This window comes from Carcharodon carcharias, chromosome 7 (assembly GCF_017639515.1).
Source record: "Carcharodon carcharias isolate sCarCar2 chromosome 7, sCarCar2.pri, whole genome shotgun sequence".
Lineage (NCBI taxonomy): Eukaryota > Metazoa > Chordata > Chondrichthyes > Lamniformes > Lamnidae > Carcharodon > Carcharodon carcharias.
In genome coordinates this window covers 102,692,620-102,720,181 of record NC_054473.1, presented here as the reverse complement: position 1 = coordinate 102,720,181, position 27,562 = coordinate 102,692,620, and the positions used below count along the sequence as shown (strand labels likewise).

Here is a 27,562-nt window from a genome sequence, read left to right as displayed (position 1 = left end):
TGGCAAATCAAAGGCTCCACTAACCTAAGCATTTCAAGGTGCTTTACAGAGTATGGGAACGTGAAACTGTGAACAGTGATGGGTTTCGATAAAGCTACACCAGTTATTGTCAGGGCACTGGTCTCCAGTACACTGCCAACACTGCTCACTGCACACCAGATAAGGAGGCTCAATAAAGGCAGGTTAGGAATCACATGAAGCACAAAATGTTAACTTGCAGGATGAGAAGGAATTTCTTCTTAGAGAATTCTTCATCTGCAGAATTCTCTATCCCAGAGAGCAGTGGTGGCTGGGTCATTGAATATAATCAAGGCCGACTTAGACAGATTTTTGATCTACAAGGGAGTCGAGGGTTATGGGGGGGACAGGCAGGAAAGTGGAATTAAGGCTACATTAAATCTGCCATGAACTTATTGAATGGTGGAGCAGGCTCAAGAGGCCAAATGGTCTACTCCTGCTCTTATTTCTCAATCTTATGATAGGGAGAAATAAAAAAGTGTTATTACTTTAACATTAGGATGACCCACATGTCCACAGAACATGTACTGGATACAGAGTAAAACTCCCTCCACACCATCCCATCAAACACTTCCAGAGCAGGTAGAACACGGGGTTAGATACAGAGTAAATCTCCCTTAACACTGACCCATCAAACACTTCCAGAGCAGGTAGAACACAGGGTTAGATACAGAGTAAATCTCCTTTAACACCGACCCATAAAACACTTCCAGAGCAGGTAGAACATGGGGTTAGATACAGAAGAAAACTCCCTTAACACTGACCCATCAAACACTCTCAAGGCAGGTACAGCACGGGGTTAGATACAGAGTAAAGCTCCTTCTACACATCTCCAAACATTCCCAGGAATAAAGGCAAAATACTGCGGATGCTGGAAATTTGAGACAAAAACAAAAAATGCTGGAAAAACTCAGCAGGTCTGACAGCATCTATGGAGAGAAAGACTGAGTTAACATTTCCAGTCCATATGGCTCTTCTTCAGAACTAAAGAGAAGTAAAGATGTGGTGAAATATATACTGCTTAAAGGGGGTGGAACAGATGAAGCTGGATAAAAGGCTATAGGTGGAGGCAGAGGAGAGATCGCAAAAGATGTCATAATCAAAAGGTTGAAGGGGTGTTAATAGTGGTGGTACTGGCTAATGGTGGCATTAAGAGTAGAAACCATTCCCAGGAATGCATTACGAGACTGTATGGGAAATGGACATTGAATTGTGGAGACACCAGTGTTGCCTTCCCTGGTTCAGAGGGAAGCTTTTAACTCCAAGTTATACTGGCACCCTGTTACCTTGCCACTTTCTGAGCTCTATTCTCTGCACAGGTTCGAGACTACAGGAGGTTTGGAAATCTGTGTTGACCCAAAGGAGTTGTGGATGCAAAAAGCGCTGGACATCCTGAAGAAACGGTTTCAACAGACCTAGAACCAAGGCCCATGGAGAAGCTGTTCACAGTGATAAATCTGGACAGAGTTCTGACCCAGGAGACCACACTTAGCATAGTATCAATAACACTAGAGAACTCATTACTCACCATTCATTCACTCTGCTGCTTGATCAATCCTTTGTTACTCTCTCAATTGTTGGTAAACTGCAAATTCATTTTGGGCTTTCTTATTTCCATGTGCTGGGTTTCTCCAGGACTAAATATTTTCTTGAAGTTTACATCCTTTACTGCATGTATACCTCTGCTGGCCCCTGTGACTTTTTGTTATTTTTTCTCACACGGTAGTAGAATATTCAGTGACGTATATTCTGAAATGTTTAGCTGTGTCAGATAATGATAAAGGCAGCTTTGCCATCTTTTGCAAACACGTTTGGGAATTGGTCCTGGGTAATAATGAGTCAATCAAACTGTTTTTACCCACCTCAGTCAAATAAAGCAGGTCAGAGGCTGGGAATCCTGTGATGAGTAACTCACCTCCTGACTCCCCAAAGCCTGTCCACCATCTACAAGGCACAAGTCAGGAGTGTGATGGAATAATCCCCACTTACCTGGATGAGTGCAGCTCCAAACAACACTCAAGAAACTCGACACCATCCAGGACAAAGCAGCCCATTTGATTGGCACCACATCCACAAACATTCACTCCCTCCATCATCAATGCACAGTAGCAGCAGTGTGTACCATCTACAGGATACACTGCAGGAACTCACCAAGGCTCCTTAGACAGCACCTTACAAGTTCATTACCTCGGCCACTTAGAAGGATGAAGGAAGCAATAAACATGGGAACACCACCACCTGGAAGTTCCCCTCCAAGCCCACTCACCATCCTGACTTGGAAATATATCGCTGTTCCTTCACTGTCACTGGGTCAAAATCCTGGAACTCCCTTCCTAACAGAACTGCGGGTGTACCACATGAACTGCTGAGGTTCAAGAAGGCAGCTCACCGCTACCTTCTCAAGGGCAACTAGGGATGGGCAACATGCCCACATATTGACATTCAGTGCCAACCGCTAGGTGCTGTAGTGAACAGGGCTGCCTCTGATGTGGAAGGGAGAATCCAAAATGGCAGTGGAGAAATGAAGGGGGTGACAATTAGTCTCAGCAGGCCCTGGATTAGAAAGGTTGGGGGTGGGGGGAAGGGGAGGTCAGTGTGGCTGGAGACAGGTTAAAGATGCAATATTGGAGTTGACAGAGCACAGGATAAGGACAGGTATCAAAGAACCTCGGTCAAATATCCTATAGAAAGGCATCATGGGAATGGTCACTTGGCTAAGATAATGGTAGAGAACCAGTCAGGGTCGACTAACACTCTTGGTAATAATGAGACACAGTCCCAGGAAACGGGAGAAGAGTGAAAAAGACTGAAAGCAATTTAATAGTATAGTACAATACAGGGAAATGAATCAGCACAAAAATCATTCAATATTCACAGCAGGGGTGGGAAAACAGTAGAACAGGTCAGCATTTATTCCCTCATCTCAGTAAACACTTCAAACTGAATACAAATCACCCTAATGTCAGCAGGAATTTGAATACAGCATCAATCTGAAGGTATCCAATTGAAAGAAAGGTTAATCACGTTTGTGGAGCCAAAAAAACAATGATTCAAATATTCAGATCAAACAGGAACGTTCATTTGGGAAAGCAGAACCTGTCTCACACATCACCTTACAATAATCCACAATCACAGAATCCGTTCAGGCATCAGTCAGCGTCTGGTCAGACAAGAGAATTTTTTCACCGGGTTTGAAGGCAGGCATCCCCATGTAAGGACAGCTGGCACAGCGGAAAGCATCACCCAGGTAGCACTGCAACAGTAAGAGAGCAATGGAATCAATGCACTGAACACAAAAATCAAAACAGCCAAGATGCAATAGGCCCGAGGCCACGGCGCAACGAGAGTGGGAGGGAAAGAGACCCCAGCGTAACGAGAGAACGGGAAAGATACCCCACTGTAACAAGAGAAGGGGAAAGAGACCCCAGTGTAACGAGAGAAGGGGAAAGAGACCCCAGTGTAACGAGAGAAGGAGAAAGAGACCCCAGTGTAACGAAAGAAGGGGAAAGTGGCCCCAGTGTAACGAAAGAAGGGGAAAGAGACCTCAGTGTAATGAGAGAAGGGGAATATGGCCCCAGCGTAACGAGAGAAGGGGAAAGTGGCCCCAGTGTAATGACAGAAGGGGAAAGAGACCCCAGTATAACGAGAGAAGGGGAAAGAGATCCCAGTGTAACGAGAGAAGGGGAAAGTGTAACGAGAGAAGGGAAAGAAACTCCAGTGTAATGAGAGAAGGGGAAAGTGGACCCAGTGTAACGAGAGAAGGGGAAAGAGATCGCAGTGTAACGAGAGTAGGGGAAAGTGTAACGAGAAAAGGGAAAGAAACCCCAGTGTAACGAGAGAAGGGGAAAGTGGCCCCAGTGTAACGAGAGAAGGGGAAAGTGGCCCTAGTGTAACAAGAGAAGGGGAAAGAGACCCCAGTGTAACGAGAGAAGGGGAAAGTGGCCCCAGTGTAACGAGAGAAGGGGAAAGTGGCGCCAGTGTAACGAGAGAAGGGGAAAGTGGCCCCAATGTAACGAGAGAAGGAGTAAGTGGCCCCAGCGTAACGAGAGGGGTAGGGACAGAGGCCCCTATATAACGAGAGGGGGAGGGACAGAGGCCCCAGCGTAACGAGAGGGAGAGGGACAAAGGCCACAGTGTAACGAGAGGGGGAAGGACAGAGGCCCCAGCGTAACGAGAGGAGGGGAAGAGACCCCACTGTAACGAGAAAGGGGAAAGAGACCCAAGTGTAACGAGAGAAGAGGAAAGAGACACCAGTGTAACGAGAGAAGGGGAAAGCGGTCCCAGTGTAACGAGAGAAGGGGAAAGAGATCCCAGTGTAACGAGATAAGGGGAGAGTGTAATGAGAGAAGGGAAAAGAGACCCTAGTGTAACGAGAGAAGGGGAAAGAGACCCCATTGTAACGAGAGAAGGGGAAAGAGACCCCCGTGTAAAGAGAGAAGGGGAAAGAGACCCCAGTGTAGCGAGGAAAGGGGAAAGAGACCCCAGTGTAACAAGAGGAGGGAAAAGAGACCCCAGTGTAACGAGAGAAGGGGAAAGAGGCCACAAAGTAACGAGAGAAGGGGAAAGAGACCCCAGTGTAACGAGAGAAGGGGAAAGAGACCCCAGTGTAACGAGAGAAGAGGAAAGAGACCCCAGTGTAATGAGAGAAGGGGCAAGTGGCCCCAGTGTAACGAGAGAAGGGGAAAGAGATCCCAGTGTAACGAGAGAAGGAGAAAGAGATCCCTGTGTAACGAGAGAAGGGAAAAGAGACCCCAGTGTAACGAGAGAAGGGGAAAGTGGCCCCAGTGTAACGAGAGAAGGGGAAAGAGATCCCAGTGTAATGAGAGAAGGGGAAAGTGTAACGAGAGAAGGGAAAGAGACCCCAGTGTAACGAGAGATGGGGAAAGTGGACCCAGTGTAACGAGAGGAGGGGAAAGAGATCCCAGTGTAACGAGAGAAGGGGAAAGTGGATCCAGTGTAACGAGAGAAGGGGAAAGAGATCCCAGCGTAACGAGAGAAGGGGAAAGTGTCCCCAGCGTAACGAGAGAAGGGGAAGGTGGCCCCAGCGTAATGAGAGGGGGAGGGACAGAGGCCCCAGCGTAACGAGAGGGGGAGGGACAAAGGCGCCAGTGTAACGAGAGGGGGAGGGACAAAGGCTCCAGTGTAACGAGAGGGGGAGGGACAGAGGTCCCAACGTAACGAGAGGAGGGGAAAGATACCCCAGTGTAATGAGAGGAGGGGAAAGAGAACCCAATGTGTAACGAGAGGAGGGGAAAGAGGCCACAGTGTAACGAGAGGAGGGAAAAGAGACCCCAGTGTAACGAGAGAAGGGGAAAGAGGCCACAAAGTAACGAGAGAAGGGGAAAGAGACCCCAGTGTAACGAGAGAAGGGGAAAGAGACCCCAGTGTAACGAGAGAAGAGGAAAGAGACCCCAGTGTAATGCGAGAAGGGGCAAGTGGCCCCAGTGTAACGAGAGAAGGGGAAAGAGATCCCAGTGTAACGAGAGAAGGAGAAAGAGATCCCTGTGTAACGAGAGAAGGGAAAAGAGACCCCAGTGTAACGAGAGAAGGGGAAAGAGATCCCAGTGTAATGAGAGAAGGGGAAAGTGTAACGAGAGAAGGGAAAGAGACCCCAGTGTAACGAGAGATGGGGAAAGTGGACATAGTGTAACGAGAGGAGGGGAAAGAGATCCCAGTGTAACGAGAGAAGGGGAAATGGATCCAGTGTAACGAGAGAAGGGGAAAGAGATCCCAGCGTAACGAGAGAAGGGTAAAGTGTCCCCAGCGTAACGAGAGAAGGGTAAAGTGTCCCCAGCGTAACGAGAGAAGGGGAAAGTGGCCCCAGCGTAACGAGAGAAGGGGAAAGTGGCCCCAGCGTAACGAGAGAAGGGGAAAGTGGCCCCAGCGTAACGAGAGGGGGAGGGACAGAGGCCCCAGCGTAACGAGATGGGGAGGGACAAAGGCGCCAGTGTAAAGAGAGGGGGAGGGACAAAGGCCCCAGCGTAACGAGAGGGGGAGGGACAGAGGTCCCAGCGTAACGAGAGGAGGGGAAAGATACCCCAGTGTAATGAGAGGAGGGGAAAGAGAACCCAATGTGTAACGAGAGGAGGGGAAAGAGACCACGGTGTAACGAGAGGAGGGAAAAGAGACCCCAGTGTAACGAGAGGAGGGAACAGAGACCCCAGTGTGACGAGAGAAGGGGAAAGAGGCCCTAAAGTAACGAGAGAAGGGGAAAGAGACCCCAGTGTAAAGAGAGAAGGGGAAAGAGACCCCAGTGCAACGAAAGAAGGGGAAAGAGACCCCAGTGTAACGAGAGAACGGGCAAGTGGCCCCAGTGTAACGAGAGAAGGTGAAAGAGAACCCAGTGTAACGAGAGAAGGGGAAAGAGATCCCAGTGTAACGACAGAAGGGGAAAGTGTAACGAGAGAAGGGAAAAGAGATCCCAGTGTAATGAGAGAAGGGGAAAGTGGTCCCAGTGTAGCGAGGAAAGGGGAAAGAGACCCCAGTGTAACGAGAGGAGGGAAAAGAGACTACAGTGTAACGAGAGAAGGGGAAAGCGGCCCCAAAGTAACGAGAGAAGGGGAAAGAGACCCCAGTGTAACGAGAGAAGGGGAAAGAGACCCCAGTGTAACGAGAGAAGGGGCAAGTGGCCCCAGTGTAACGAGAGAAGGGGCAAGTGGCCCCAGTGTAACGAGAGAAGGGGAAAGAGATCCCAGTGTAACGAGAGAAGGGGAAAATGTAACGAGAGAAGGAGAAAGAGATCCCAGTGTAACGAGAGAAGTGGAAAGAGATCCCAGTGTAAAGAGAGAAAGGGAAAGAGACCCCAGTTTAACGAGAGAAGGGGAAAGTGGCCCCGGTGTAACGAGAGAAGGGGAAAGAGACCACGGTGTAACGAGAGAAGGGGAAAGAGACCACACTGTAACGAGAGAAGGGGAAAGAGACCACACTGTAACGAGAGAAGAGGAAAGAGACCCCAGCGTAACGAGAGAAAGAGAAAGAGACCCCAGCGTTAATGAGAGAAAGAGAAAGAGACCCCAGTGTAACGAGAGAAGGGGAAAGAGACCCCAGTGTAACGAGAAAAGGGGAAAGTGTAACAAGAGAAGGGGAAAATGACCACAGTGTAACGAGAGTAGGTGAAAGAGGCCTCAGTGTAACAAGAGAAGGGGAAAGAGACCCCAGGGTAACAAACGAAGGGGAAAGAGATCCGAGTGTAACGAGAGAAGGGGAAAGAGACACCAGCGTAACGAGAGAAGGGGAAAGAGACCCCAGTGTAACGAGAGAAGGGGAAAGTGGCCCCAGTGTAACGAGAGAAGGGGAAAAAGACCCCAGTGTAACGAGAAAAGGGGAAAGTGTAACGAGAGAAGGGGAAAATGACCACCGTGTAACGAGAGCAGGGGAAAGAGGCCCCAGTGTAACAAACGAAGGGGAAAGAGATCCGAGTGTAACGAGATAAGGGGAAAGAGGCCCCAGTGTAACGGGAAACGGGGAAAGAGGCCCCAGTGTAACGAGAGAAGGGGAAAGAGACCCCAGTGTAATGAGCGAAGGGGAAAGAGACCCCAGTGTAACGAGAGAAGGGGAAAAAGACCCCAGTGTAATGAGAGAAGGGGAAAGAGACCCCAGTGTAACGAGAGAAGGGGAAAGAGACCCCAGTGTAACGAGAGAACAGGAAAGAGAGCCCAGTGTAACGAGAGAAGGTGAAAGAGAGCAAAGTGTAACGAGAGAAGATGAAAGAGAGCCCAGTGTAACAAACGAAGGGGAAAGACATCCGAGTGTAACGAGATAAGGGGAAAGAGGCCCCAGTGTAACGGGAAACGGGGAAAGAGGCCCCAGCGTAACGAGAGCAGGGGAAAGAGACCCCAGTGTAATGAGAGAAGGGGAAAGAGACCCCAGCATAACGAGAGAAAGAGAAAGAGACCCCAGCGTTAACGAGAGAAAGAGAAAGAGACCCCAGTATAACGAGAGAAGGGGAAAGAGACGCCAGTGTAACGAGAAGGGGAGGGAAAGAGACCCCATGTAATGAGAGGGGGAGGGAAAGAGACCCCAGTGCAACCAGGGAAGGGGAAAGAGACCCCAGCGTAACGAGAGAAGGGGAAAGAGGCCTCAGTGTAACGAGAGAAGGGGAAAGAGACTACAGTGTAACGAGAGAAGGGGAAAGAGAGCCCAGTGTAACGAGAGCAGGTGAAAGAGAGCAAAGTGTAACGAGAGACGGGGAAAGAGACCCCAGTGTAACGAGAGACGGGGAAAGAGACTCCAGTGTAATGAGAGACGGGGAAAGAGGCCCCAGTGTAACGGGAAACGGGGAAAGAGGCCCCAGTGTAACGAGAGAAGGGGAAAGAGACCCCAGTGTAACGAGTGAAGGGGAAAGAGACCCCAGTGTAACGAGGGAAGGGAAAAGAGACCCCGTTATAACCAGACAAGGGGAAAGTGGCCCCAGTGAAACGAGAGAAGGGGAAAGTGGCCCCAGTGTAACGAGAGAAGGGGAAAGTGGCCCCAGTGTAACGAGAGAAGGGGAAAGTGGCCCCAGTGTAACGAGAGAAGGGGAAAGAGACCCCAGTGTAACGAGAAAAGGGGAAAGGGTAACAAGAGAAGGGGAAAATGACCACAGTGTAACGAGTGTAGGGGAAAGAGGCCTCAGTGTAACGAGAGAAGGGGAAATAGACCCCAGGGTAACAAACGAAGGGGAAAAAGATCCGAGTGTAATGAGAGAAGGGGAAAGAGACCCCAGCGTAACGAGAGAAGGGGAAAGAGACCCCAGTGCAACGAGAGAAGGGGAAAGTGTAACGAGAGAAGGGGAAAGTTGCACCAGTGTAACGAGAGAAGGGGAAAAAGACCCCAGCGTAACAAACGAAGGGGAAAGAGATCCGAGTGTAACGAGAGAAGGGGAAAGAACCCCCAGCGTAACGAGAGAAGGGGAAAGAGACCCCAGTGTAATGAGAGAAGGGGAAAGAGACCCCAGCGTAACGAGAGAAGGGGAAAGAGACCCAAGTGTAACGAGAGAAGGGGCAAGTGGCCCCAGTGTAACGAGAGAAAGGGAAACAGATCCCAGTGTAACGAGAGAAGGGGAAAGAGATCCCAGTGTAATGAGAGAAGGGGAAAGTGAAACGAAAGAAGGGAAAAGAGACCACAGTGTAACGAGAGAAGGGGAAAGTGACCCCGGTGTAAAGAGAGAAGGGGAAAGAGACCACTGTGTAAGGAGAGGAGGGGAAAGAGACGCCAGTGTAACGAAAGAAGGGGAAAGAGACCACAGTGTAACGAGAGAAGGGGAAAGAGACCACAGTGTAACGAGAGAAGGGGAAAGAGACCCCAGCGTAACGAGAGAAAGAGAAAGAGACCCCAGCGTTAACGAAAGAGAAAGAGACCCCAGCGTAACGAGAGAAGGGGAAAGAGACCGCAGTGTAACGAGAGGGGGAGGGAAAGAGACCTCAGTGTAACGAGAGGGGGAGGGAAAGAGACCCCAGTGCAACCAGGGAAGGGGAAAGAGACCCCAGCGTAACGAGAGAAGGGGAAAGAGGCCTCAGTGCAACGAGAGAAGGGGAAAGAGACTACAGTGTAACGAGAGAAGGGGAAAGAGAACCCAGTGTAACGAGAGCAGGTGAAAGAGAGCAAAGTGTAACGAGAGAAGGGGAAAGAGAGCCCAGTGTAACGGGAGAAGTGGAAAGAGACCCCAGTGTAACGAGAGACGGGGAAAGAGACCCCAGTGTAACGAGAGACGGGGAAAGAGACTCCAGTGCAATGGGAGACGGGGAAAGAGGCCCCAGTGTAACGGGAAACGGGGAAAGAGGCCCCAGTGTAACGAGAGAAGGGGAAAGAGACCCCAGCGTAACGAGAGAAGGGGAAAGAGACCCCAGTGTAACGAGTGAAGGGGAAAGAGACCCCAGTGTAACGAGGGAAGGGAAAAGAGACCCAGTTATAACCAGACAAGGGGAAAGTAGCCCCAGTGTAACGAGAGAAGGGGAAAGTGGCCCCAGTGTAACGAGAGAAGGGGAAAGTGGCCCCAGTGTAACGAGAGAAGGGGAAAGTTGCTCCAGTGTAACGAGAGAAGGGGAAAGAGACCCCAGTGTAACGAGAAAAGGGGAAAGTGTAACAAGAGAAGGGGAAAATGACCACAGTGTAACGAGAGTAGGTGAAAGAGGCCTCAGTGTAACGAGAGAAGGGGAAAGAGACAGCAGTGTAACGAGAGGGGGAAGGACAGAGGCCCCAGCGTAACGAGAGGAGGGGAAGAGACCCCACTGTAACGAGAAAGGGGAAAGAGACCCAAGTGTAACGAGAGAAGAGGAAAGAGACACCAGTGTAACGAGAGAAGGGGAAAGCGGTCCCAGTGTAACGAGAGAAGGGGAAAGAGATCCCAGTGTAACGAGATAAGGGGAGAGTGTAATGAGAGAAGGGAAAAGAGACCCTAGTGTAACGAGAGAAGGGGAAAGAGACCCCATTGTAACGAGAGAAGGGGAAAGAGACCCCCGTGTAAAGAGAGAAGGGGAAAGAGACCCCAGTGTAGCGAGGAAAGGGGAAAGAGACCCCAGTGTAACAAGAGGAGGGAAAAGAGACCCCAGTGTAACGAGAGAAGGGGAAAGAGGCCACAAAGTAACGAGAGAAGGGGAAAGAGACCCCAGTGTAACGAGAGAAGGGGAAAGAGACCCCAGTGTAACGAGAGAAGAGGAAAGAGACCCCAGTGTAATGAGAGAAGGGGCAAGTGGCCCCAGTGTAACGAGAGAAGGGGAAAGAGATCCCAGTGTAACGAGAGAAGGAGAAAGAGATCCCTGTGTAACGAGAGAAGGGAAAAGAGACCCCAGTGTAACGAGAGAAGGGGAAAGTGGCCCCAGTGTAACGAGAGAAGGGGAAAGAGATCCCAGTGTAATGAGAGAAGGGGAAAGTGTAACGAGAGAAGGGAAAGAGACCCCAGTGTAACGAGAGATGGGGAAAGTGGACCCAGTGTAACGAGAGGAGGGGAAAGAGATCCCAGTGTAACGAGAGAAGGGGAAAGTGGATCCAGTGTAACGAGAGAAGGGGAAAGAGATCCCAGCGTAACGAGAGAAGGGGAAAGTGTCCCCAGCGTAACGAGAGAAGGGGAAGGTGGCCCCAGCGTAATGAGAGGGGGAGGGACAGAGGCCCCAGCGTAACGAGAGGGGGAGGGACAAAGGCGCCAGTGTAACGAGAGGGGGAGGGACAAAGGCTCCAGTGTAACGAGAGGGGGAGGGACAGAGGTCCCAACGTAACGAGAGGAGGGGAAAGATACCCCAGTGTAATGAGAGGAGGGGAAAGAGAACCCAATGTGTAACGAGAGGAGGGGAAAGAGGCCACAGTGTAACGAGAGGAGGGAAAAGAGACCCCAGTGTAACGAGAGAAGGGGAAAGAGGCCACAAAGTAACGAGAGAAGGGGAAAGAGACCCCAGTGTAACGAGAGAAGGGGAAAGAGACCCCAGTGTAACGAGAGAAGAGGAAAGAGACCCCAGTGTAATGCGAGAAGGGGCAAGTGGCCCCAGTGTAACGAGAGAAGGGGAAAGAGATCCCAGTGTAACGAGAGAAGGAGAAAGAGATCCCTGTGTAACGAGAGAAGGGAAAAGAGACCCCAGTGTAACGAGAGAAGGGGAAAGAGATCCCAGTGTAATGAGAGAAGGGGAAAGTGTAACGAGAGAAGGGAAAGAGACCCCAGTGTAACGAGAGATGGGGAAAGTGGACATAGTGTAACGAGAGGAGGGGAAAGAGATCCCAGTGTAACGAGAGAAGGGGAAATGGATCCAGTGTAACGAGAGAAGGGGAAAGAGATCCCAGCGTAACGAGAGAAGGGTAAAGTGTCCCCAGCGTAACGAGAGAAGGGTAAAGTGTCCCCAGCGTAACGAGAGAAGGGGAAAGTGGCCCCAGCGTAACGAGAGAAGGGGAAAGTGGCCCCAGCGTAACGAGAGAAGGGGAAAGTGGCCCCAGCGTAACGAGAGAAGGGGAAAGTGGCCCCAGCGTAACGAGAGGGGGAGGGACAGAGGCCCCAGCGTAACGAGATGGGGAGGGACAAAGGCGCCAGTGTAAAGAGAGGGGGAGGGACAAAGGCCCCAGCGTAACGAGAGGGGGAGGGACAGAGGTCCCAGCGTAACGAGAGGAGGGGAAAGATACCCCAGTGTAATGAGAGGAGGGGAAAGAGAACCCAATGTGTAACGAGAGGAGGGGAAAGAGACCACGGTGTAACGAGAGGAGGGAAAAGAGACCCCAGTGTAACGAGAGGAGGGAACAGAGACCCCAGTGTGACGAGAGAAGGGGAAAGAGGCCCTAAAGTAACGAGAGAAGGGGAAAGAGACCCCAGTGTAAAGAGAGAAGGGGAAAGAGACCCCAGTGCAACGAAAGAAGGGGAAAGAGACCCCAGTGTAACGAGAGAACGGGCAAGTGGCCCCAGTGTAACGAGAGAAGGTGAAAGAGAACCCAGTGTAACGAGAGAAGGGGAAAGAGATCCCAGTGTAACGACAGAAGGGGAAAGTGTAACGAGAGAAGGGAAAAGAGATCCCAGTGTAATGAGAGAAGGGGAAAGTGGTCCCAGTGTAGCGAGGAAAGGGGAAAGAGACCCCAGTGTAACGACAGGAGGGAAAAGAGACTACAGTGTAACGAGAGAAGGGGAAAGCGGCCCCAAAGTAACGAGAGAAGGGGAAAGAGACCCCAGTGTAACGAGAGAAGGGGAAAGAGACCCCAGTGTAACGAGAGAAGGGGCAAGTGGCCCCAGTGTAACGAGAGAAGGGGCAAGTGGCCCCAGTGTAACGAGAGAAGGGGAAAGAGATCCCAGTGTAACGAGAGAAGGGGAAAATGTAACGAGAGAAGGAGAAAGAGATCCCAGTGTAACGAGAGAAGTGGAAAGAGATCCCAGTGTAAAGAGAGAAAGGGAAAGAGACCCCAGTTTAACGAGAGAAGGGGAAAGTGGCCCCGGTGTAACGAGAGAAGGGGAAAGAGACCACGGTGTAACGAGAGAAGGGGAAAGAGACCACACTGTAACGAGAGAAGGGAAAGAGACCACACTGTAACGAGAGAAGAGGAAAGAGACCCCAGCGTAACGAGAGAAAGAGAAAGAGACCCCAGCGTTAATGAGAGAAAGAGAAAGAGACCCCAGTGTAACGAGAGAAGGGGAAAGAGACCCCAGTGTAACGAGAAAAGGGGAAAGTGTAACAAGAGAAGGGGAAAATGACCACAGTGTAACGAGAGTAGGTGAAAGAGGCCTCAGTGTAACAAGAGAAGGGGAAAGAGACCCCAGGGTAACAAACGAAGGGGAAAGAGATCCGAGTGTAACGAGAGAAGGGGAAAGAGACACCAGCGTAACGAGAGAAGGGGAAAGAGAGAAGGGGAAAGAGACCCCAGGGTAACAAACGAAGGGGAAAGAGATCCGAGTGTAACGAGAGAAGGGGAAAGAGACACCAGCGTAACGAGAGAAGGGGAAAGAGACCCCAGTGTAACGAGAGAAGGGGAAAGTGGCCCCAGTGTAACGAGAGAAGGGGAAAAAGACCCCAGTGTAACGAGAAAAGGGGAAAGTGTAACGAGAGAAGGGGAAAATGACCACCGTGTAACGAGAGCAGGGGAAAGAGGCCCCAGTGTAACAAACGAAGGGGAAAGAGATCCGAGTGTAACGAGATAAGGGGAAAGAGGCCCCAGTGTAACGGGAAACGGGGAAAGAGGCCCCAGTGTAACGAGAGAAGGGGAAAGAGACCCCAGTGTAATGAGCGAAGGGGAAAGAGATCCCAGTGTAATGAGAGAAGGGGAAAGTGAAACGAAAGAAGGGAAAAGAGACCACAGTGTAACGAGAGAAGGGGAAAGTGACCCCGGTGTAAAGAGAGAAGGGGAAAGAGACCACTGTGTAAGGAGAGGAGGGGAAAGAGACGCCAGTGTAACGAAAGAAGGGGAAAGAGACCACAGTGTAACGAGAGAAGGGGAAAGAGACCACAGTGTAACGAGAGAAGGGGAAAGAGACCCCAGCGTAACGAGAGAAAGAGAAAGAGACCCCAGCGTTAACGAAAGAGAAAGAGACCCCAGCGTAACGAGAGAAGGGGAAAGAGACCGCAGTGTAACGAGAGGGGGAGGGAAAGAGACCTCAGTGTAACGAGAGGGGGAGGGAAAGAGACCCCAGTGCAACCAGGGAAGGGGAAAGAGACCCCAGCGTAACGAGAGAAGGGGAAAGAGGCCTCAGTGCAACGAGAGAAGGGGAAAGAGACTACAGTGTAACGAGAGAAGGGGAAAGAGAACCCAGTGTAACGAGAGCAGGTGAAAGAGAGCAAAGTGTAACGAGAGAAGGGGAAAGAGAGCCCAGTGTAACGGGAGAAGTGGAAAGAGACCCCAGTGTAACGAGAGACGGGGAAAGAGACCCCAGTGTAACGAGAGACGGGGAAAGAGACTCCAGTGCAATGGGAGACGGGGAAAGAGGCCCCAGTGTAACGGGAAACGGGGAAAGAGGCCCCAGTGTAACGAGAGAAGGGGAAAGAGACCCCAGCGTAACGAGAGAAGGGGAAAGAGACCCCAGTGTAACGAGTGAAGGGGAAAGAGACCCCAGTGTAACGAGGGAAGGGAAAAGAGACCCAGTTATAACCAGACAAGGGGAAAGTAGCCCCAGTGTAACGAGAGAAGGGGAAAGTGGCCCCAGTGTAACGAGAGAAGGGGAAAGTGGCCCCAGTGTAACGAGAGAAGGGGAAAGTTGCTCCAGTGTAACGAGAGAAGGGGAAAGAGACCCCAGTGTAACGAGAAAAGGGGAAAGTGTAACAAGAGAAGGGGAAAATGACCACAGTGTAACGAGAGTAGGTGAAAGAGGCCTCAGTGTAACGAGAGAAGGGGAAAGAGACAGCAGTGTAACGAGAGGGGGAGGGAAAGAGATCCCAGTGTAAAGAGAGAAGGGGAAAGTGTAACGAGAGAAGGGGAAAGAGACCCCAGTGTAACGAGGGAAGGGAAAAGAGACCCAGTTATAACCAGACAAGGGGAAAGTAGCCCCAGTGTAACGAGAGAAGGGGAAAGTGGCCCCAGTGTAACGAGAGAAGGGGAAAGTGGCCGCAGTGTAACGAGAGAAGGGGAAAGTTGCTCCAGTGTAACGAGAGAAGGGGAAAGAGACCCCAGTGTAACGAGAAAAGGGGAAAGTGTAACAAGAGAAGGGGAAAATGACCACAGTGTAACGAGAGTAGGTGAAAGAGGCCTCAGTGTAACGAGAGAAGGGGAAAGAGACCCCAGGGTAACAAACGAAGGGGAAAGAGATCCGAGTGTAACGAGAGAAGGGGAAAGAGACACCAGCGTAACGAGAGAAGGGGAAAGAGACCCCAGTGTAACGAGAGAAGGGGAAAAAGACCCCAGTGTAACGAGAAAAGGGGAAAGTGTAACAAGAGAAGGGGAAAATGACCACAGTGTAACGAGAGTAGGTGAAAGAGTCCTCAGTGTAACGAGAGAAGGGGAAAGAGACCCCAGTGTAACGAGAGAAGGGGAAAGAGACCCCAGTGTAACGAGAGAACAGGAAAGAGAGCCCAGTGTAACGAGAGAAGGTGAAAGAGTGCAAAGTGTAACGAGAGAAGATGAAAGAGAGCCCAGTGTAACAAACGAAGGGGAAAGACATCCGAGTGTAACGAGATAAGGGGAAAGAGGCCCCAGTGTAACGGGAAACGGGGAAAGAGGCCCCAGTGTAACGAGAGAAGGGGAAAGAGACCCCAGCGTAACGAGAGAAGGGGAAAGAGACCCCAGCGTAACGAGAGAAAGAGAAAGAGACCCCAGCGTTAACGAGAGAAAGAGAAAGAGACCCCAGTGTAACGAGAGAAGGGGAAAGAGACCTCAGTGTAACGAGAGGGGAGGGAAAGAGACACCAGTGTAACGAGAGGGGGAGGGAAAGAGACCCGGGAGCGACCAGGGAAGGGGAAAGAGACCCCAGTATAACGAGAGAAGGGGAAACAGACCCCAGTGTAATGAGAGAAGGGGAAAGAGACCCCAGTGTAACGAGAAGGGGAGGGAAAGAGACCCCATGTAACGAGAGGGGAGGGAAAGAGACACCAGTGTAACGAGAGGGGGAGGGAAAGAGACCCGGGAGCGACCAGGGAAGGGGAAAGAGACCCCAGTATAACGAGAGAAGGGGAAAGAGACCCCAGTGTAACGAGAGAAGGGGAAAGAGACCCCAGTGTAACGAGAAGGGGAGGGAAAGAGACCCCATGTAACGAGAGGGGGAGGGAAAGAGACCCCAGTGCAACCAGGGAAGGGGAAAGAGACCCCAGCGTAACGAAAGAAGGGGAAAGAGGCCTCAGTGTAACGAGAGAAGGGGAAAGAGACTACAGTGTAACGAGAGAAGGGGAAAGAGAGCCCAGTGTAACGAGAGCAGGTGAAAGAGAGCAAAGTGTAACGAGAGACGGGGAAAGAGACCCCAGTGTAACGAGAGACGGGGAAAGAGACTCCAGTGTAATGAGAGACGGGGAACGAGGCCCCAGTGTAACGGGAAACGGGGAAAGAGGCCCCAGTGTAACGAGAGAAGGGGAAAGAGACCCCAGTGTAACGAGTGAAGGGGAAAGAGACCCCAGTGTAACGAGGGAAGGGAAAAGAGACCCAGTTATAACCAGACAAGGGGAAAGTGGCCCCAGTGAAACGAGAGAAGGGGAAAGTGGCCCCAGAGTAACGAGAGAAGGGGAAAGTGGCCCCAGTGTAACGAGAGAAGGGGAAAGTGGCCCCAGTGTAACGAGAGAAGGGGAAAGAGACCCCAGTGTAACGAGAAAAGGGGAAAGGGTAACAAGAGAAGGGGAAAATGACCACAGTGTAACGAGAGTGGGGGAAAGAGGCCTCAGTGTAACGAGAGAAGGGGAAAGAGACCCCAGGGTAACAAACGAAGGGGAAAAAGATCCGAGTGTAATGAGAGAAGGGGAAAGAGACCCCAGCGTAACGAGAGAAGGGGAAAGAGACCCCAGTGCAACGAGAGAAGGGGAAAGTGGCCCAAGTGTAACGAGAGAAGGGGAAAGTTGCACCAGTGTAACGAGAGAAGGGGAAAGTTGCACCAGTGTAACGAGAGAATGGGAAAAAGACCCCAGTGTAACGAGAAAAGGGGAAAGCGTAACGAGAGAAGGGGAAAATGACCACAGTGTAACGAGAGAAGGGGAAAGAGACCCCAGTGTAACAAACGAAGGGGAAAGAGATCCGAGTGTAACGAGAGAAGGGGAAAGAGACCCCAGCGTAACGAGAGAAGGGGAAAGAGACCCCAGTGTAATGAGAGAAGGGGAAAGAGACCCCAGCGTAACGAGAGAAGGGGAAAGAGACCCAAGTGTAACGAGAGAAGGGGCAAGTGGCCCCAGTGTAACGAGAGAAAGGGAAACAGATCCCAGTGTAACGAGAGAAGGGGAAAGAGATCCCAGTGTAATGAGAGAAGGGGAAAGTGAAACGAAAGAAGGGAAAAGAGACCACAGTGTAACGAGAGAAGGGGAAAGTGACCCCGGTGTAAAGAGAGAAGGGGAAAGAGACCACTGTGTAAGGAGAGGAGGGGAAAGAGACCCCAGTGTAACGAAAGAAGGGGAAAGAGACCACAGTGTAACGAGAGAAGGGGAAAGAGACCACAGTGTAACGAGAGAAGGGGAAAGAGACCCCAGCGTAACGAGAGAAAGAGAAAGAGACCCCAGCGTTAACGAAAGAGAAAGAGACCCCAGCGTAACGAGAGAAGGGGAAAGAGACCGCAGTGTAACGAGAGGGGGAGGGAAAGAGACCTCAGTGTAACGAGAGGGGGAGGGAAAGAGACCCCAGTGCAACCAGGGAAGGGGAAAGAGACGCCAGCGTAACGAGATAAGGGGAAAGAGGCCTCAGTGTAACGAGAGAAGGGGAAAGAGACTACAGTGTAACGAGAGAAGGGGAAAGAGAACCCAGTGTAACGAGAGCAGGTGAAAGAGAGCAAAGTGTAACGAGAGAAGGGGAAAGAGAGCCCAGTGTAACGGGAGAAGTGGAAAGAGACCCCAGTGTAACGAGAGACGGGGAAAGAGACCCCAGTGTAACAAGAGACGGGGAAAGAGACTCCAGTGTAATGGGAGACGGGGAAAGAGGCCCCAGTGTAACGGGAAACGGGGAAAGAGGCCCCAGTGTAACGAGAGAAGGGGAAAGAGACCCCAGCGTAACGAGAGAAGGGGAAAGAGACCCCAGTGTAACGAGTGAAGGGGAAAGAGACCCCAGTATAACGAGGGAAGGGAAAAGAGACCCAGTTATAACCAGACAAGGGGAAAGTAGCCCCAGTGTAACGAGAGAAGGGGAAAGTGGCCCCAGTGTAACGAGAGAAGGGGAAAGTGGCCCCAGTGTAACGAGAGAAGGGGAAAGTTGCTCCAGTGTAACGAGAGAAGGGGAAAGAGACCCCAGTGTAACGAGAAAAGGGGAAAGTGTAACAAGAGAAGGGGAAAATGACCACAGTGTAACGAGAGTAGGTGAAAGAGGCCTCAGTGTAACGAGAGAAGGGGAAAGAGACCCCAGGGTAACAAACGAAGGGGAAAGAGATCCGAGTGTAACGAGAGAAGGGGAAAGTGGCCCCAGTGTAACGAGAGAAGGGGAAAGTTGCACCAGTGTAACGAGAGAAGGGGAAAAAGACCCCAGTGTAACGAGAAAAGGGGAAAATGACCACCGTGTAACGAGAGCAGGGGAAAGAGGCCCCAGTGTAACAAACGAAGGGGAAAGAGATCCGAGTGTAACGAGATAAGGGGAAAGAGGCCCCAGTGTAACGGGAAACGGGGAAAGAGGCCCCAGTGTAACGAGAGAAGGGGAAAGAGACCCCAGTGTAATGAGCGAAGGGGAAAGAGACCCCAGTGTAATGAGGGAAGGGAAAAGAGACCCTGTTATAACCAGACAAGGGAAAAGCGGCCCCAGTGTAATGAGAGAAGGGGAAAGAGACTCCAGTGTAACGAGAGAAGGATAAAGTGGGCCAAGTGTAACGAGAGAAGGGGAAAGAGACCCCAGTGTAACGAGAGAAGGGGAAAGAGATCCCAGTGTAACGAGAGAAGTGGAAAGAGATCCCAGTGTAAAGAGAGAAGGGGAAAGTGTAATGAGAGAAGGGGAAAGAGACTACAGTGTAACGAGAGAAGGGGAAAGAGACCCCAGTGTAATGAGGGAAGGGAAAAGAGACCCTGTTATAACCAGACAAGGGAAAAGCGGCCCCAGTGTAATGAGAGAAGGGGAAAGAGACCCCAGTGTAATGAGAGAAGGATAAAGTGGGCCAAGTGTAACGAGAGCAGGGGAAAGAGACCCCAGTGTAACGAGAGAAGGGGAAAGTGTAACGAGAGAAGGGGAAAGAGACCACAGTGTAACGAGAGAAGGGGAAAGAGATCCCAGTGTAACAAGAGAAGAGTAAAGAGAGCCCAGTGTAAAGAGAGAAGGGGAAAGAGACCCCAGTGTAACGAGGGACGGGGAAAGAGGCCCCAGCGTAACGAGAAACGGGGAAAGAGGCTCCAGGGTAACGAGAGAAGGGTAAAGAGACCCCAGTGAAAGGAGGGAACGGGAAAGAGACCCCAGTGTAACAAGAGAAGAGGAAAGAGACCCCAGTGTAACGAGAGAAGAGTAAAGAGAGCCCAGTTTAAAGAGAGAAGGGGAAAGAGAGCCCAGTGTAAAGAGAGAAGGGGAAAGAGGCCCCAGTGTAACGAGTGAAGGGGAAAGAGACCCCAGTTTAACGAGGGAAGGGAAAAGAGATCCCGTTATAACCAGACAAGGGGAAAGTGGCCCCAGTGTAACGAGAGAAGCGGAAAGTTGATCCAGTGTAACGAGAGAAAGGGAAAGAGATCCCAGTGTAACGAGAGAAGGGGAAAGTCTAACGAGAGGAGGGGAAAATGACCCCAATGTAACGAGAGAAAGGGAAAGAGACCCCAGTGTAACAAACGAAGGGGAAACAGATCCGAGTGTAACGAGAGAAGGGGAAAGAGATCTGAGTGTAACGAGAGAAGGGGAAAGAGATCCCAGTGTAACGAGAGAAGGGGAAAGTGTAACAAGAGAAGGGAAAGAGACCCCAATGTACCGAGAGAAAGAGAGAGACCCCAGCGTAACGAGAGAAGGGGAAAGAGACCCCAGTGTAACGAGAGAAGGGGAAAGAGACCGCCGTGTAACGAGAGAAGGGGAAAGAGACCGCAGTGTAACAAGAGAAGGGTAAAAAGACCCCAGTGAAAGGAGGGAAGGGGAAAGAGACCGCAGTGTAACGAGAGGGGGAGGGAAAGAGACCCCAGTGTAACGAGAGGGGGAGGGAAAGAGACCCCAGCGGAACGAGAGAAGGGGAAAGAGGCCTCAGTGTAACGAGAGAAGCGGAAAGAGTCTCCAGTGTAACGAGAGAAGGGGAAAGAGAGCCCAGTGTAACGAGAGAAGGTGAAAGAGAGCAAAGTGTAACGAGAGAAGGGGAAAGAGAGTCCAGTGTAACGGGAGAAGTGGAAAGAGACCCCAGTGTAACGAGAGACGGGGAAAGAGACCCCAGTGTAACGAGAGACGGGGAAAGAGACACCGTTGTAACGAGAGACGGGGAAAGAGGCCTAAGTGTAACGGGAAACGGGGAAAGAGGCCCCAGTGTAACGAGAGAAGGGGAAAGAGACCCCAGTGTAACAAGAGAAGGGGAAAGAGACCCCAGTGTAACGAGGGAAGGGAAAAGAGACCCCGTTATAACCAGACAAGGGGAAAGTGGCCCCAGTGTAACGAGTGAGGGGGAAAGAGGCCCCAGTGTAACAAGAGAAGGGGAAAGAGACCCCAGTGTAACGAGGGAAAGGAAAAGAGACCCCGTTATAACCAGACCAGGGGAAAGTGGCCCCAGTGTAACGAGAGACGGGGAAAGAGACCCCAGTGCAACGAGAGACGGGGAAAGAGACTCCAGTGTAACGAGAGACGGGGAAAGAGGCCTCAGTGTAACGGGAAACGGGGAAAGAGGCCCCAGTGTAACGAGAGAAGGGGAAAGAGACCCCACTGTAACGAGAGAAGGGGAAAGAGACCCCAGTGTAACGAGGGAAGGGAAAAGAGACCCCGTTATAACCAGACAAGGGGAAAGTGGCCCCAGTGTAACGAGTGAAGGGGAAAGAGGCCCCAGTGTAACAAGAGAAGGGGAAAGAGACCCCAGTGTAACGAGGGAAAGGAAAAGAGACCCCGTTATAACCAAACAAGGGGAAAGTGGCCCCAGTGTAACGAGAGAAGGGGAAAGTGGCCCCAGTGTAAGGAGAGAAGGGGAAAGTGGCCCCAGTGTAACGAGAGAAGGGGAAAGTGGCCCCAGTGTAACGAGAGAAGGGGAAAGTGGCCCCAGTGTAACGAGAGAAGGGGAAAGTTGCACCAGTGTAACGAGAGAAGGGGAAAGTTGCACCAGTGTAACGAGAGAAAGGGAAAGAGACCCCAGTGTAACAAGAGAAGGGGAAAGTGTAACGAGAGGAGGGGAAAATGACCCCAGTGTAACGAGACTAGGGGAAAGTGGCCTCAGTGTAACGAGAGAAAGGGAAAGAAGCCCCAGTGTAACAAACGAAGGGGAAAGAGATCCGAGTGTAACGAGAGAAGGGGAAAGAGATCCGAGTATAACGAGAGAAGGGGAAAGAATCCCAGTGTAACGAGAGAAGGGGAAAGAGGCCCCAGTGTAACGAGAGAAGGGGAAAGAGACCCCAGTGTAACAAGAGAAGGGGAAAGAGACCCCAGTGTAACGAGGGAAGGGAAAAGAGACCCCGTTATAACCAGACAAGGGGAAAGTGGCCCCAGTGTAACGAGTGAGGGGGAAAGAGGCCCCAGTGTAACAAGAGAAGGGGAAAGAGACCCCAGTGTAACGAGGGAAAGGAAAAGAGACCCCGTTATAACCAGACCAGGGGAAAGTGGCCCCAGTGTAACGAGAGACGGGGAAAGAGACCCCAGTGCAACGAGAGACGGGGAAAGAGACTCCATTGTAACGAGAGACGGGGAAAGAGGCCTCAGTGTAACGGGAAACGGGGAAAGAGGCCCCAGTGTAACGAGAGAAGGGGAAAGAGACCCCACTGTAACGAGAGAAGGGGAAAGAGACCCCAGTGTAACGAGGGAAGGGAAAAGAGACCCCGTTATAACCAGACAAGGGGAAAGTGGCCCCAGTGTAACGAGTGAAGGGGAAAGAGGCCCCAGTGTAACAAGAGAAGGGGAAAGAGACCCCAGTGTAACGAGGGAAAGGAAAAGAGACCCCGTTATAACCAAACAAGGGGAAAGTGGCCCCAGTGTAAGGAGAGAAGGGGAAAGTGGCCCCAGTGTAAGGAGAGAAGGGGAAAGTGGCCCCAGTGTAACGAGAGAAGGGGAAAGTGGCCCCAGTGTAACGAGAGAAGGGGAAAGTGGCCCCAGTGTAACGAGAGAAGGGGAAAGTTGCACCAGTGTAACGAGAGAAGGGGAAAGTTGCACCAGTGTAACGAGAGAAAGGGAAAGAGACCCCAGTGTAACAAGAGAAGGGGAAAGTGTAACGAGAGGAGGGGAAAATGACCCCAGTGTAACGAGACTAGGGGAAAGTGGCCTCAGTGTAACGAGAGAAAGGGAAAGAAGCCCCAGTGTAACAAACGAAGGGGAAAGAGATCCGAGTGTAACGAGAGAAGGGGAAAGAGATCCGAGTATAACGAGAGAAGGGGAAAGAATCCCAGTGTAACGAGAGAAGGGTAAAGTGTAATGAGAGAAGGGGAAAGAGGCCCCAGTGTAACGAGAGAAGGGGAAAGAGGCCCCAGTGTAACGAGAGAAGGGGAAAGAGACCCCAGTGAAAGGAGGGAAGGGGAAAGAGACCCCAGTGTAACGAGAGAAGGGGAAAGAGACCCCAGTGTAACGAGTGAAAGGGAAAGAGATCCCAGTGTAAAGAAAGGAAAAGAGACCCCGTTTAACGAGAGAAGGGGAAAGTGGCCCCGGTGTAACGAGAGAAGGGGAAAGAGACCACGGTGTAAGGAGAGGAGGGGAAAGAGACATCAGTGTAACGAGAGGGGGGAGGGAAAGAGACTCCGGTGCTCCCAGGGAAGGGGAAAGAGACCCCAGTATAATGAGAGAAGGGGAAAGAGATCCCAGTGTAACGAGAGAAGGGGAAAGAGACCGCAGTGTAACGAGAGAAGGGGAAAGAGACCCCAGTGTAACGAGAGGGGGAGGGAAAGAGACTCCAGTGCAACCAGGGAAGGGGAAAGAGACCCCAGCGTAACGAGAGAAGGGGAAAAAGGCCTCAGTGTAATGAGGGAAGGGAAAAGAGACCCTGTTATAACCAGACAAGGGAAAAGCGGCCCCAGTGTAATGAGAGAAGGGGAAAGAGACCCCAGTGTAACGAGAGAAGAGGAAAGTGGCCCCAGTGTAACGAGAGAAGGGGAAAGTGTTACGACAGAAGGGGAAAATGACCCCAGTGTAACGAGAGAAGGGGAAAGTGGACCGAGTGTAACGAGAGAAGGGGAAAGAGATCCCAGTGTAAGGTGAGAAGGGGAAAATGGCCCCAGTGTAACAAGAGAAGGGGAAAGAGACCCCAGTGTAACAAGAGAAGGGGAAAGTTGCCTCAGTGTAACGAGAGAAGGGGAAAGAGACCCCCGTGTAACGAGATAAGATGAAAGAGAGCCCAGTGTAACAAACGATGGGGAAAGAGATCCGAGTGTAACGAGAGAAGGGGAAAGAGACCCCAGCGTAACGAGAGAAGGGGAAAGAGACCCCAGTGTAACGAGAGAAGGGGAAAGAGACCCCAGCATAACGAGAGAAGGGGAAAGAGACCCCAGTGTAATGAGAGAAAGAGAAAGAGACCCCAGCGTAAAGAGAGAAAGAGAAAGAGACCCCAGCGTAACGAGAGAAGGGGAAAGAGACCCCAGTGTAACGAGAGAAGGGGAAAGAGACAGCAGTGTAACGAGAGGGGGAGGGAAAGAGATCCCAGTGTAAAGAGAGAAGGGGAAAGTGTAACGAGAGAAGGGGAAAGAAACCCCAGTGTAAGGTGAGAAGGGGAAAATGGCCCCAGTGTAACGAGAGAAGGGGAAAGAGACCCCAGTGTAACAAGAGAAGGGGAAAGTTGCCTCAGTGTAACGAGAGAAGGGGAAAGAGACCCCCGTGTAACCAGATAAGATGAAAGAGAGCCCAGTGTAACAAACGATGGGGAAAGAGATCCGAGTGTAACGACAGAAGGGGAAAGAGACCCCAGCGTAACGAGAGAAGGGGAAAGAGACCCCAGTGTAACGAGAGAAGGGGAAAGAGACCCCAGCGTAACGAGAGAAGGGGAAAGAGACCCCAGTGTAACGAGAGAAAGAGAAAGAGACCCCAGCGTAACGAGAGAAAGAGAAAGAGACCCCAGCGTAACGAGAGAAGGGGAAAGAGACCCCAGTGTAACGAGAGAAGGGGAAAGAGACAGCAGTGTAACGAGAGGGGGAGGGAAAGAGACCCCAGTGTAACGAGAATGGGGGAAAGAGGCCTCAGTGTAACGAGAGAAGCGGAAAGAGACCCCAGTGCAAACAGGGAAGGGGAAAGAGACCCCAGCGTAACGAGAATGGGGGAAAGAGGCCTCAGTGTAACGAGAGAAGCGGAAAGAGACTCCAGTGTAACGAGAGAAGGGGAAAGGGAGCCGAGTGTAACGAGAGGTGAAAGAGAGCAAAGTTAATGAGAGAAGGGGAAAGAGAGCCCAGTGCTACGAGAGGGGGAGGGAAATAGACCCCAGTGCAACCAGGGAAGGGGAAAGAGACCCCAGCGTAACGAGAATGGGGGAAAGAGGCCTCAGTGTAACGAGAGAAGCGGAAAGAGACTCCAGTGTAACGAGAGAAGCGGAAAGGGAGCCGAGTGTAACGAGAGAAGGTGAAATAGAGCAAAGTTAACGAGAGAAGGGGAAAGAGAGCCCAGTGTAACGGGAGAAGTGGAAAGAGACCACAGTGTAACGACAGACGGGGAAAGAGACTCCAGTGTAACGAGAGACGGGGAAAGAGGCCCCAGTGTAACGGGAAAAGTGGCCCCAGTGTAACGAGAGAAGGGGAAAGTGGCCCCAGTGTAACGAGAGAAGGGGAAAGAGACCCTGCTACAATCAGACAAGGGGAAAGTGGACCCAATGTAACGAGAGAAATGGGAAGAGATCCCAGTGTAACGAGAGAAGGGGAAAGTGTAACGAGAGAAGGGGAAAGAGATCGCAGTGTAACGAGAGAAGTGGAAAGAGACCCCAGTGTAACGAGAGAAGGGGAAAGAGACCCCAGTGTAACGAGAGAAGGGGAAAGAGACCACAGTGTAACGAGAGAAGGGGAAAGAGACCACACTGTAACGAGAGAAGGGGAAAGAGACCACACTGTAACGAGAGAAGGGGAAAGAGACTACACTGTAACGAGAGAAAGAGAAAGAGACACCAGCGTTAACGAGAGAAAGAGAAAGAGAGCCCAGTGTAACGAGAGAAGGGGAAAGAGACCCCAGTGTAACGAGAGGGGGAGGGAAAGAGACACCAGTGTAACGAGAGGGGGAGGAAAGAGACCCCGGTGCGACCAGGGAAGGGGAAAGAGACCCCAGAATAACGAGAGAAGGGGAAAGAGGCCTCAGTGTAACAAGAGAAGGGGAAAGAGACTACAGTGTAACGAGAGAAGGGGAAAGAGACTACAGTGTAACGAGAGCAGGTGGAAGAGAGCAAAGTGTAACGAGAGAAGGGGAAAGAGAGCCCAGTGTAACGGGAGAAGTGGAAAGAGACCCCAGTGTAACGAGAGACGGGGAAAGAGACCCCAGTGTAACGAGAGACGGGGAAAGAGACTCCAGTGTAATTAGAGACATGGAAAGAGGCCCCAGTGTAACGGGAAACGGGGAAAGAGGCCCCAGTGTAACGAGAGAAGGGGAAAGAGACCCCAGCGTAACGAGAGAAGGGGAAAGAGACCCCAGTGTAACGAGTGAAGGGGAAAGGGACCCCAGTGTAACGAGGGAAGGGAAAAGAGACCCCGTTATAACCAGACAAGGGGAAAGTAGCCCCAGTGTAAGGAGAGAAGGGGAAAGAGACCCCAGTGCAACGAGAGAAGGGGAAAGTGGCCCCAGTGTAACGAGAGAAGGGGAAAGTTGCACCAGTGTAACGAGAAAAGGGGAAAAAGACCCCAGTGTAACGAGAAAAGGGGAAAGTGTAACGAGAGAAGGGGAAAATGACCACAGTGTAACGAGAGAAGGGGAAAGAGACCCCAGTGTAACGAGGGAAGGGAAAAGAGACCCCGTTATAACCAGACAAGGGGAAAGTGGCCCCAGTGTAACGAGTGAGGGGGAAAGAGGCCCCAGTGTAACAAGAGAAGGGGAAAGAGACCCCAGTGTAACGAGGGAAAGGAAAAGAGAGCCCGTTATAACCAGACCAGGGGAAAGTGGCCCCAGTGTAACGAGAGACGGGGAAAGAGACCCCAGTGCAACGAGAGACGGGGAAAGAGACTCCATTGTAACGAGAGACGGGGAAAGAGGCCTCAGTGTAACGGGAAACGGGGAAAGAGGCCCCAGTGTAACGAGAGAAGAGGAAAGAGACCCCACTGTAACGAGAGAAGGGGAAAGAGACCCCAGTGTAACGAGGGAAGGGAAAAGAGACCCCGTTATAACCAGACAAGGGGAAAGTGGCCCCAGTGTAACGAGTGAAGGGGAAAGAGGCCCCAGTGTAACAAGAGAAGGGGAAAGAGACCCCAGTGTAACGAGGGAAAGGAAAAGAGACCCCGTTATAACCAAACAAGGGGAAAGTGGCCCCAGTGTAACGAGAGAAGGGGAAAGTGGCCCCAGTGTAAGGAGAGAAGGGGAAAGTGGCCCCAGTGTAAGGAGAGAAGGGGAAAGTGGCCCCAGTGTAACGAGAGAAGGGGAAAGTGGCCCCAGTGTAACGAGAGAAGGGGAAAGTGGCCCCAGTGTAACGAGAGAAGGGGAAAGTTGCACCAGTGTAACGAGAGAAGGGGAAAGTTGCACCAGTGTAACGAGAGAAAGGGAAAGAGACCCCAGTGTAACAAGAGAAGGGGAAAGTGTAACGAGAGGAGGGGAAAATGACCCCAGTGTAACGAGACTAGGGGAAAGTGGCCTCAGTGTAACGAGAGAAAGGGAAAGAAGCCCCAGTGTAACAAACGAAGGGGAAAGAGATCCGAGTGTAACGAGAGAAGGGGAAAGAGATCCGAGTATAACGAGAGAAGGGGAAAGAATCCCAGTGTAACGAGAGAAGGGTAAAGTGTAATGAGAGAAGGGGAAAGAGGCCCCAGTGTAACGAGAGAAGGGGAAAGAGGCCCCAGTGTAACGAGAGAAGGGGAAAGAGACCCCAGTGAAAGGAGGGAAGGGGAAAGAGACCCCAGTGTAACGAGAGAAGGGGAAAGAGACCCCAGTGTAACGAGTGAAAGGGAAAGAGATCCCAGTGTAAAGAAAGGAAAAGAGACCCCGTTTAACGAGAGAAGGGGAAAGTGGCCCCGGTGTAACGAGAGAAGGGGAAAGAGACCACGGTGTAAGGAGAGGAGGGGAAAGAGACATCAGTGTAACGAGAGGGGGGAGGGAAAGAGACTCCGGTGCTCCCAGGGAAGGGGAAAGAGACCCCAGTATAATGAGAGAAGGGGAAAGAGATCCCAGTGTAACGAGAGAAGGGGAAAGAGACCGCAGTGTAACGAGAGAAGGGGAAAGAGACCGCAGTGTAACGAGAGAAGGGGAAAGAGACCGCAGTGTAACGAGAGAAGGGGAAAGAGACCCCAGTGTAACGAGAGGGGGAGGGAAAGAGACTCCAGTGCAA

At 51.5% G+C, this 27,562-nt stretch overlaps 1 protein-coding gene across 2 annotated transcripts in view; it reads right to left on the bottom strand.

The window, feature by feature from the left end:
• Positions 1-2,810: 2,810 nt before the first annotated feature.
• The window catches only part of ciapin1 (cytokine induced apoptosis inhibitor 1), a 171,515-nt gene continuing 146,763 nt past the window's right edge, over positions 2,811-27,562 (bottom strand). For both annotated transcript variants that reach the window (XM_041192448.1, XM_041192449.1), the window contains exon 9: positions 2,811-3,271. In XM_041192448.1, the coding sequence (XP_041048382.1) occupies positions 3,161-3,271 (111 nt within the window). In that variant the 3' untranslated portion in view covers positions 2,811-3,160. The remainder of the gene's footprint in view (positions 3,272-27,562) is intronic.